The 11937-nt window shown below is 35.2% G+C and overlaps 1 protein-coding gene, 1 long non-coding RNA gene and 1 pseudogene across 2 annotated transcripts; 2 read left to right on the forward strand and 1 right to left on the reverse strand.

Moving 5' to 3' along the window:
- The first annotated feature begins 1115 nt into the window (after positions 1-1115).
- LOC120156393 lies at positions 1116-1437 on the forward strand. Its single transcript, XR_005519062.1, has 3 exons — positions 1116-1149; positions 1227-1314; positions 1413-1437. It is a non-coding gene; the product is annotated as an uncharacterized LOC120156393 (long non-coding RNA).
- A 3697-nt stretch (positions 1438-5134) lies between these two features.
- On the forward strand, positions 5135-8698 carry LOC120156385 (probable methyltransferase PMT2). The gene is made up of 6 exons (XM_039167700.1): positions 5135-5804; positions 5913-6123; positions 6261-6549; positions 7083-7472; positions 7769-7846; positions 8185-8698. Exons 1-6 carry the CDS (start codon positions 5160-5162, stop codon positions 8414-8416), a joined length of 1845 nt encoding a protein of 614 aa, XP_039023631.1. The 5' UTR covers positions 5135-5159; the 3' UTR covers positions 8417-8698.
- Positions 8699-9262: 564 nt separating this feature from the next.
- LOC120156391 lies at positions 9263-10167 on the reverse strand (annotated as a pseudogene).
- Positions 10168-11937: the final 1770 nt, after the last annotated feature.

Consider the following 11937-nt stretch of genomic DNA (forward strand, 5'->3'; position numbering starts at 1 on the left):
TTATGTTTAATTTAAATTTATTATGAATTTATATTAATTTTAATTTTTTATAATGCATATTATTTAAGATACTGATCGTATTTTAGAGACATTTATTAAAAATCTACGTATACCGACACCGGAACGTATTTTGCCATATTTGGTTTCTACCGGGTTCGGATATATTGCAACAATTATTGGCGGTTGCAAACTCGAACATGTCCTAATTTCTGCATTGATTGAGAGGTGAAGGCCCGAGACACACACTTTTCACCTTCCATGTGGAGATGCTACAATTACATTGGAGGATGTCTCTATGCATCTGAGGTTTCCCGTCGACGGAAATATGATGTGTGGTATGACGGATGGTGATTGACAGTCAATATGCATTGATTATCTTGGAGCTGCTCCGCCAGAGTTTAATGGATGTATAATAGCTTTATCTTGGTTGAAAGCTAATTTTGAGGTTTTAAATGAAAATGCTTCAGAGGATCAAACAAATGCATGTGCTCGGGCATATATTCTACGAATAATTGGAGGAATATTGATGTCCGACAAATCTCGCAACCAGGTGCATTGTATGTGGTTACGGCATCTGATCAATTTTGATGAAGCTGGAAGATATAGTTGGGGCGTTGCAGTTTTGGCATTTCTCTTTAGAGAAATGTGTACATTGGAGGATGTCTCTATGCATCTGAGGTTTCCCGTCGACGGAAATATGATGTGTGGTATGGCGGATGGTGATTGACAGTCAATGTGCATTGATTATCTTGGAGCTGCTCCGCCAGAGTTTAATGGAGGTATAATAGCTTTATCTTGGTTAAAAGCTAATTTTGAGGTTTTAAATGAAAATGCTTCAGAGGATCAAACAAATGCATGTGCTCGGGCATATATTCTACGAATAATTGGAGGAATATTGACGTCCGACAAATCTCGCAACCAGGTGCATTGTATGTGGTTACGGCATCTGATCAATTTTGATGAAGCTGGAAGATATAGTTGGGGCGTTGCAGTTTTGGCATTTCTCTTTAGAGAAATGTGTCGGGCGACGAATTATAAGAAAACTGCTATCGGTGGATGTCTCCTGCTTCTGTAATCATGGGCGTGGTTCCACATGCCTTTCTTATGCCCGATCGTGAACGGATCATACGTATTCCCCTTATTGTTGAGGTAATTATCGAACTAAATTTTGATTTAAATATTTTTAATTAAATAGGGTGATATTTAGTTTATATTATATTTCATAGGTGGTCAATGAAAAGAAATAACCATAGAAGTATACCTACTATGTTAGAGGAAATTCGTCTACTTATTAATACAAAAGCTGGGTCTGAGGTATGTTTTTACACCTGTTTAAATATTAATATTTTAATTTAAAATGCTAGATATAATTAGAATATTTTATTTATTTGAATTGTATATTTATATTTCAGTTTCAATGGATACCTTATGCAAGCGATGAAGTGAAGGCTTGCATCCCACCCCACCTTGGTGGGTCATTAGAGGTTTGGATATCGGTTATACCTCTTATATGTTATGCTATTATTGAGTGGCATCCAGTTGATCGCGTGCTCCGTCAGTATGGTTGTACGCAATATATTCCTGGAGCACCTAGGAATTTAGACGACGTGCATAATATAGATAGACGAGGAAAAAAGATGTTAACTGGGTGGTGAGACACAAATATTGTATTGCGCTTTGGGAGAACCGGTATGAACAGTTGGCCCCTCGACAATATTACACTGAAACTGGTCATATGGTTACGGATAACTATATGGACTGGTTTAATGAAAATGGGAAGTCGTTTCTACTTTTAGCGGAAGCACGAGGGGTTAGCATTCCTAGGCGCCGAGAAAGATGTCAACCGTCTCGATATCATCGTCCCCCAACGCATAGACGGAAAGAATGTGCTACCGGTTCTGCATCAGTCCCACCACAACATCCTTATCCACCGATGCCACAATGGTACATGTCCATCCCTCCACTTCAGATGCAATCTCCTCAGGGGTATATGCCAAGCCCACCAGTTCATATGTCATCTCCGCACGGTTACATTCCTAGTCCGCAGGGTTACATTCTTAGCTCGCCAGGTTACATGTCTAGCCCACAGGGTTTTATACCATATGGAGGTGCATATACGACTATGTTTAATGATCTAGTATATGGTTCATATGCATCTTATTTGGCTGGTGGTGCTTCTCCTCAGACACCTCAATCTCCATATGGATCACAGACATCGATGCCAATATTTCCACAGTTTTCACAGTTCCCGGGGAGCAGTGGGATGGTTACTAGCACTGCTCCAGGGTCGTTATTTTATACAGGCCCTTCAGCCCCTTCAGCGTCATCTACGCCAAATGAAGAAAATGCCGATGATGATGATAGTGAAGATGAGGAGACTGAAGAACAAGTTCCACGAAGAAATCCTCCACGAAATAGACAACCACCGCCATGTGGAACTCATTCGAGAAGACGACATCGGTGATCCAGTCGTATTTTAATATTATTTAAATAGTTATATTTTCAGAAATTTATGTAATTTGGTTATGTTATTTAAATGTTTCATGGTTGTTACTGCCAATATTTTTAATGTTATTTTTATTCAAATTTACATTAAATGTTTAATAAATGTTTTTAAAATACAAATTATAGTATTCAGAATTTAAAATTAAAATACAAATAATATTATTCAAAATTTAAATTTAAAATATAAATTATAGTATTCGAAATTTAATATTAAATTCAAGTTAATATTCCAATTGTATTCGAAATTAAAAGTTATATTCCAATTATAGTTCACAATACTTAAATTGAAATTAAATTTATCCATACATATGATTTTATCATTAACATATATATTAAAACGTATACATTAAAATCAACTTATCACTTCACATTTGTTCGTAAAAACATGTCGATGCTCATTCCATACAATTTCAATGTCACAATAAACTTATCACTTCATATTTGAGTTTCCGCCCATAGGAAACGAAATAGACCCAGATGAGATTCAAACTTGGCTTACAATTGTACCAGATCCATTGCTATTGAGGGACTCATGCCGTCCAAAAACTACTAGAATACATTGTGATATGGATATTCGGGAGAAGTCAACAGAACAAAAACGATGTGGGCATTGTAGAAACATCGGACACAATAGAAAAAAATGTCAAGCTCTATTATTTTCACATAACTGTTAACCCTTATGTAACATAATATTCTATTTAAATGAATGTTTTTGTTTCTAATATTTAAATGTAATTGCATTTTCTATAATTTCTCAATGTATAATAATAATAATAGATTAAATGTGTAATTATACTAATTTTATTAACTTATGTATCAATATTTTGGTTAAATAATAATAACAGATGACTAGATTGATAATATTTAAATAATTAAGTGATAAAATTAATAGATCGATAATCAAAATAAAAAATAATAATAAAACCATACGTGTAATATAATAATTTTATACATTTTTCATATAACTACAATAAAATAAAAACTAGTTTTCATCTGTTGTTCTATTCGATTAATGTGGATAATACACTCCACCTTTAACACATATTAAAAAAATACATTCGATAATTATTAAATTATAACTTAAATAATTTACATAATATATTACTAATTTATAATAACAATAAAAATAAAATTTTATTATTAAAAAAAATACCATGTGGCAACTGAATCAGCAAAATCAGGTAAAGCGCGTTCCCGGGATGCGTCTTTCACACGTGACATCTAACTCAGCGTAAAACCAGGTAAAACACGTCCCCGGGATGCGTCTTTCGCTACCTTAACCGAAAGAGTGTCACTTCTAGAAATATAAAATAAACGGTGCTAAAAACAGAAATATTCGGTTAAATGGTGTCAATTTTATAAAATCGCCCATTCTTTCAGTCCATCTCCTCATCTTTTCTCGCGCCTGTCTGCCACTCCTCCTCTCGACGCGCATCCATGCAGAATCGAAGAAAAAGATGGGGTTAATTCCACTAAATATCCTCAAATTATTGTCTGATTATAAATTGATCGTAAAATTTGAAACGTTATAGCTGAACTCTTAAAGTGTCACCTAAAGTTTTGTTTCATTAGTTTAATTATTAGTTTATGGATTAATTGCTTATTTACATCTAATGTGAAATGTTTTAAAAAATATGTGAATCGGATGACCATCTAAACAGTTTAATTTATTAATAAAAACAAATAATTTAATTAATATTTATTAAATTTATTTTTAGAACAAATCAAATCTACATGATTGATGTAATAAATATTTAATACAATTGGACTTATGTACTTTAAATATATTTGTATTTAAATTTAATTTTTAATATTTAAATTATTGACGAGTTTGATAAAAAAATATTTAATTAATATAATATTAATATCATGAAAATTAAATTATTTTTTTAGAATTTATACAGATAAGGAAATATAAAAATAACCCTAAAGTATAGAAAATAATACATATTTAAATTACTAAACTTTATAAACATATATTACCTTATATTTATTTTAATTTTTTTAAAAATATTAAGCTTTTATTTTTGAAAATTAGGAAATAACATTTAGGAGCTTTAAATATTAAAATTATCCGGCTATGAACTTAACTGCAATACGACAGACAAAGATAGAGAAAAATTTGCGTTTTCGAATTTCTTTATAGCTCTTTATCGCAATCCAGTCCCCATTAATAAGGCGACATACAGGGCACAACGTCTTTGTGCTTTATTTTCTTCATCATCATATTTGATTCTTTTTCTTTCAACTATAATTGAGAAAGTTTAGGGCTCTCTTTTCAGTGTTTTATTTACACGTCTCCTTCCATTCACTGCCACAAGAATCCCCTCCACTTCTCACATCATCGTTAAAAGATTCAATTTTGTTGACCATTTGGTGATCTTGAACCATTGATGCTATTGGTGAGTTATCTGACATTACTTTTCCTTTGATTCATCATGACGTTATTTTTTTTTCTGATTTAAAGATTTTCTCTTCTTTTTCTTAAGAAAGAATTTACTCGAACGAGCTCTTGACTAAGTTCGCGTAAAACCAAAGTTAAATCCGCTGATCTTCGTTTTTATATACATATTTAGATATTAAAGATTTAGCTTTATTGTTTTATATGGATCTGAAATTCGGGAACTAGTTGCAGTTAATATTTAAAAAAGAAAATGGCACTGAAACTGAATTCAGCTGACGCTAGAACAAGGAGTTCGATTCAAATATTCATTGTTGTCGGATTGTGTTGTTTCTTCTACATATTGGGAGCGTGGCAAAGAGGTGGTTTCGGTAAAGGGGATAGCATAGCTTTAGAAATGACCAAACATAGTGCAGATTGCAACATCGTCCCGAACTTGAACTTTGAAACCCACCACGCCGGTGAAGTTGGTAACGTTGATGAATCCGAAAAGCCCAAATCTTTCGAGCCCTGTCACCCTAATTACGTTGATTACACGCCTTGCCAAGATCAAAGGCGCGCCATGACTTTTCCCAGGGACAACATGATTTATCGTGAGAGGCATTGTCCGAGAGAGGAAGAGAAGTTGCATTGTCTTATCCCTGCACCTAAAGGATACGTGACCCCATTTCCTTGGCCTAAGAGTCGTGACTATGTGCCTTATGCTAATGCCCCTTACAAGGCTTTGACTGTTGAGAAAGCTATTCAGAATTGGATCCAATATGAGGGTAATGTGTTTAGGTTCCCTGGTGGAGGAACGCAGTTTCCCCAAGGGGCAGACAAGTACATCGATCAGCTTGCTTCGGTTATACCGATTACTAATGGGACTGTTAGGACTGCACTTGATACTGGTTGTGGGGTATGCCATGCTTTTGAAAGTTTTTTCAATTGATCTGTTTACTTGTACTCTTGGAGTGCCTTGTGGTCAATGTTGTTGCTGAGTTTAACAATTGGTCATCTTTTGTAGGTTGCAAGCTGGGGTGCATACCTTTGGAGTAGAAATGTTATTGCCATGTCGTTTGCTCCTAGAGATTCACATGAAGCACAGGTTCAGTTTGCTCTTGAAAGAGGCGTACCTGCTGTTATTGGCGTTCTTGGAACCATAAAGATGCCGTATCCATCTAGAGCTTTTGATATGGCTCACTGTTCTCGTTGCTTGATTCCATGGGGAGCAAATGGTGAGTCATATATTCTATTAAGTTTAAAAAGTCTTGGTATTTTGAGTAGATTTTGTCCGTTTAGGTGTTGCTTTAGTGAGAACCCGTATAGCAGAAGTTGAGTGACTGATCATCATTATGGTTTTTTCTATTTGCAGATGGAATGTACATGAAAGAAGTTGACCGTGTTCTTAGACCTGGTGGTTACTGGGTACTTTCAGGTCCACCAATCAATTGGAGGAACAATTACAAATCATGGCAGCGTCCCAAGAAGGAACTTCAGGAGGAACAACAAAAGATTGAGGATGCTGCCAAACTTCTTTGCTGGGAAAAGAAACATGAGAAGGGTGAAATTGCCATTTGGCAAAAGCGGGTCAATGGTGAAGCTTGTCGTGGTAGACGAGATGATTCTAGTTTCTGCAAGGCTGGAGAAGCTAATGATGTCTGGTATGAATTGTGCTTGAAACTTTTAAAATCTTACAATTTGCAATAAAAACAGTATTTGACGTCCTTGTTAAGTTACAAACAGAAGAACAGTTTTGGAAAGGTAAAATTACACTGAAGTAGATTGCCTCTGCTCTGGCAGTGTTTAAGTTTGGGTTCAAATTAGCTTCGCACCTGTTCACTTATGTCATAGTTAATCTTGTCAATTGTATGATACGCTGCCTCATCCCTGCAAGCATTAGAAGTCAAAACCTGGAATGCATGTCTCATGACTTGGAACCTATATCACAGACCAAGCAGTTTAGCAATTTCATTAAGCCTTTAAACCAACTGCACTAATTCTCTACTGTTATTCTTAAGCAAGCCTGGGATCCATATGTTGGATCTGAAACCTATTTGCATTCCTTTCTGGGTTCTAAAACCAAGTGATATATTCTTACACTTCATATTATATGGGCATTGCATTGGATCCCAGTAAGCTAATTCCTTTTTGTTCTTAAATTTCATTTTAATCAATCTCTTGTGATGGTTGCTAGGTACAAGAAAATGGATGCATGTGTTACACCTTATCCAGATGTTAGTAGCTCAGAAGAAGTCGCTGGCGGTAAACTGAAGCCATTCCCAGAGAGACTATATGCAGTCCCTCCTAGAATTGCTAGTGGAAGTGTTCCTGGAGTTTCTGTTGAGACATACCAAGAGGACAACCAGAAGTGGAAGAAGCACGTTGATGCTTATAAGAAAATCAATAGGCTTATAGATTCTGGTCGGTATCGTAATATTTTGGACTTGAATGCTGGTTTGGGAGGGTTTGCTGCAGCCCTTGACTCTTCCAAATTGTGGGTTATGAATGTCATGCCCACCATAGCAGAGAAAGATACCCTGGGTGTCATATATGAACGTGGATTAATTGGCATCTACCATGACTGGTAAGGCTTACTGAACTTTTGAGAATTAATAATTTTGTTCATACTCATCCTTTAGTATTAAAAATTGTATGCTATATTCTTTTGTATATGGGGAAGTTTATAGGTAATGAGAGAGAGGTAAAAGGAGTTACTTTGCATGTATCATTTTGAAACCCGAGAGTGATCAAGCATAGAAAAAGGATCAAGATTTAAGCTATATAAGAAACGAGACCAATATTTTGTAGCTTAGACCACTCTTGGTCACTTAATATGGTGGCATAACTTGAACATGGTTTGAGTGTCTTCCTCTGGTTCAGGTGTGAGGCCTTCTCCACATACCCGAGGACATATGATCTCATTCATGCCCATGGTCTTTTTAGTTTGTACCAGGACAAGTAAGTATTCCTAGTTAAATTGTGCATTCCATTACTTTTGAACATTCTAATATATATGGATTCTTTTTTTTTTGGCTTTAGTGATTTCACTTTTAGCTGTGATTTGTTTTAACTTTGCTTATACGCTGCAAATAAAGCCAGGAATTTTGTTCTCTTTCTTTTGCTCTATTTAACTGCATTTTACTATGATTGTCACATTCGAATTGCAAATGCTTGCTCTATGCCATACTCCCATGGTCTGTAATTTCTATGGTTAAGTAAAGATTTCGTCCTTCCTAGATCTATTTGACACCCCATTTCTTATCATTAGAACTTCATATTCAATCCAATGTTTGCAGATGTAATCTTGAGGACATTCTTTTGGAGATGGACCGGATTTTGCGTCCAGAAGGTGCGGTTATATTCCGTGATGAGGTAGATGTTCTAATTAAAGTGAAGAAGATAACAGCAGGAATGAGGTGGGACACTAAGATGGTTGACCATGAAGATGGCCCTTTAGTTCCTGAGAAGATATTGGTTGCTGTTAAGCAATATTGGGTTGCAGGTGGAAACTCAACAGCCGCACAGTGATCGGCCATGGGGAGCAGACTTGGAAACCTTATGCCATGATCTGAGCTGCCGATGCTTTCTGTTGCACGAAGTTCGTAACATGAATTCGATTAATTTCTGGCCTGGAAAGTTTTGCTGCTTGGTTCCGGTGTTAGGGAGGCAATTTCGGTAACAAACTATGGATTGATATCGATCACTGTGGGCTCGTTTGTATTAAATTATGAATAGACAGCTATAAAAGCTTATACGCATCCAAGGTTCCATTATATTTTAGTTTTGGTCGTATTTGCAAAATGTTTGATTGGAGTAGTTAATGCACGTTTTCTTTTCTGTCAATGAGTAGTTCCTAAAATACATAAATAAATTCATTGCAAAAGATGAGATAAAACAACAGCCGCAATGAAAGATCTTTTCACTTTCCCTACCATGAAATCATCTGTGGGTGTTGGGCCTATTTGAAGTGCCATCCAAGGAGATGTCGATGAAATCGGAAGGAAATTGTTGTTGGCCGGTTCTTGGAATTGGAAGGTGAAACAAGTCATTGAATCTCGAGAGAGGCTTAAAATGTTATCATGCAACTCCAAAAGCTGAAGAAACTGAAAGTAATTGTAATGATATGGAGAAAGATGCAAAAGTAACATGTTTAAGACCCATTCGTAATTTCATAAAAAATTATGCAAAACTAAAAAAGTTGATTTGAACACAAGTCCTTTGTCATTGAATCAAGAATTCGATTGATTTTAGATTCATTTTTCTCCGGAAAGGCCAAGCTTTATTCCTAACTTCGTGAACAATAAGTAAATTTACAAGTTCGCAAGATTCATATTCCCATATGAACACCATGCAACCAAGAAAACCTCTAATCCCAAAAGCAAGCGGTGATTTTTGGCCTCAATTAATCCTTGATCTGCTTTATAGGCAGCAATTGGAAGCCCCCTCCCTCTCTTTTCTCCACCCTATAATTCATATATGTCCCCAAGATTTTGTCCCAAAATGGAAAGAACGTTGAGCGAAGTTATATTTGCCACCATAGAGCTGATGATGCACATCATGATACGCAACATTGTTCGTAAACAACTGAAAGGAATTCCAGGAAATCCAAAATCCGCTATGGTCATCCACCGATTTCATGATGGAGATAGACAAGAAAAAGGTCAATGTCAACGGTGACATCCCCGACACGTAAACAGCTAAAGGACTGCCGACGATGGCGAACAGAAACCCTTCTATCGGATGACTGTAGAAAGCACCGTATGCATAGTTAACAACCAGACGATGATGCTTGGAGTGCAAGTGTTTGTACAAGAACTTGTTCTGGTGCAAGCATCTATGAACGAAATACTGGTAGGTATCGTAAACCAACAGTGAGACGACGATCTGCCGAGTTATAACGATAAGAGAAGTCAACTGCCCCGACGAAGCTCCGGTTCTGGCATCGACGTTTCCTCTTGTCACCTGCATGAATCAATGCGAATGCCAATACAAATGAATCAATAACCCATAGTTAGAGAAGATTCATGTGAGTATGATCATACCATATGCGACAGATTCATTATGATGGTGGTCAAGAATTGTTGACGGAGGACGCCCCTCTGATGACTGTTCCTTTGGATACTAAATTCTTGTTATCTTCATCTTCCTTGGGGTGCAACATATAATTGTTGAACAAGTGCCCTAAAACACTGTAGAGTCCTGAATAAACCCAGTACACAACGATGGGGATCAAACTGCCCACCACCATTTCCATTGTTATCTCCAAACCCATAGCTGCTGCACTTCACGATTCACGAGTTTAGAGCACCCAAAATCAAGCACAGGGAGATTTTGAACTTTCCCTCACCATTCTTGAAATTATAACTTAGTGTACTCATGGGTCCACAAATATGTCAAATCTTCTTTTTGGACCAATATAGTTATCGTTAATTTTGATATTTATGTGTCAATTATAAATCATTCTGTGTTGATACATGTTAGTAATGCAAAGATAAGAAATCCACGTTGGGAAGAAAGGGTTAGGTCAGAGGTTTATAATATATATATATATATATATATAATAATAATAGAGGTTACTTTTGTATGTGCTTCAATTTTTCTGTTGTCCAGTTTGATTCAGGATTATTATGTGTCTTCAACATGTACTTTAATATTTAGACTATTTCATATTTTTAGATGTATTATTACTAAAATTACGAATTTTTAGTTATAAATTAAAAACGTGTTTGTTTATTGAATTTGTGTATGTTATTTTAGCAATTTCTACAAAATTATATAGATTATGTCAATTACACACCAATCAAGAAGATTTTATTTCCATACAATAATTTATCCACAGCCCTGTCAAAGTTCTCAATTATTTGTGTGTTTGATTATTTTTCAATCAATGCTAAAATTTATTTTACAATAATATCATTATTTCCAATAATAATGCTCATATAAATTATCATAGGTGATTAATGAAGTTGAACTTTTATATAGAAAAGATAAAAAAAATATATGGGTCCGTTTGTTTCACTAAAAACGTTTTTCGAAAAATATTTTCCGTAAAATAAATTACATTTTCTGAAAAATATTTTCTGGAAAACATTTTACGATGTTTGGAAGATGATGTTTAAACCCTTTTCTATTACTCATACGTCATACCCCAAAATTATTTTTCATGATATAAAGCTTTTTAGAAATATATATATATATTATCCTACAATACAATACCTTATGCTAAACGTTGAAATATCAATATCAATGTCATGCAAAATTTGCATGGGCTAATATCTTAGCTGTTGCACTTCAACCCATTTCTACGTACTGTGTTTTTCTTTTCTATCATGAACATCAGCAGGATCAGCTCAAACAACAACAAAAACTAAAATGAAGCCAACATACATGTCTCCTATACAGCCTCTAACTCCGTCTCTGAGACTTCCTTGACAATATTAAGACTGGTTCGAGTGGTCCGCTTGCAAGGAGCTGAAGAAAATGCATAAAAATATCAGTTATGCCGGTTCTCCTCGAGTTCATCTTTTGCAGTGTATAGAGAATTTTTTTTCCATTACCTTCTGTGTTCTTGTTAGATGACAGAACAGTCGATTTTCGTTCTTCATAAGCAACTTTCTCTGCTTTCTTTTGTCGCTTGTAACTCGAAAACTGCAAGAGGCTGCTCACGTTAGATCTATAGTACTTAATGTACAGGAGAATAAATTAATGTTGTTCTCAAGAACAATATCACAAATTTGTGGTAGCTTTTTAGTAAAACTTCCCTAAAATGCTGAGTATGCAAAGTTTAGTCATTAACAGATTTTAATCTTCAAATTTATATAACAGAAGCCCCATCATTAATTCAGATTATGAAAATGATAATTTCTTATGAAATCAATCACAGCACTTGTTCAACACAGCCGATTAAATTGTAAAATAATGTTACTGAAATTGTTTCACAATCAAATCACAATGCTTCATATCTAGAAAACAATGAAACCAATTTTCGTCCAACATTCAGTAAACTAGTTTTATAGGTGCTGCAATATTACCTCTGCTCCATCATCGGA

Source organism: Hibiscus syriacus, unplaced genomic scaffold (genome assembly GCF_006381635.1).
Source record: "Hibiscus syriacus cultivar Baekdansim isolate YM2019G1 unplaced genomic scaffold, ASM638163v2 tig00111220_pilon, whole genome shotgun sequence".
Classification (NCBI taxonomy): Eukaryota; Viridiplantae; Streptophyta; class Magnoliopsida; order Malvales; family Malvaceae; genus Hibiscus; species Hibiscus syriacus.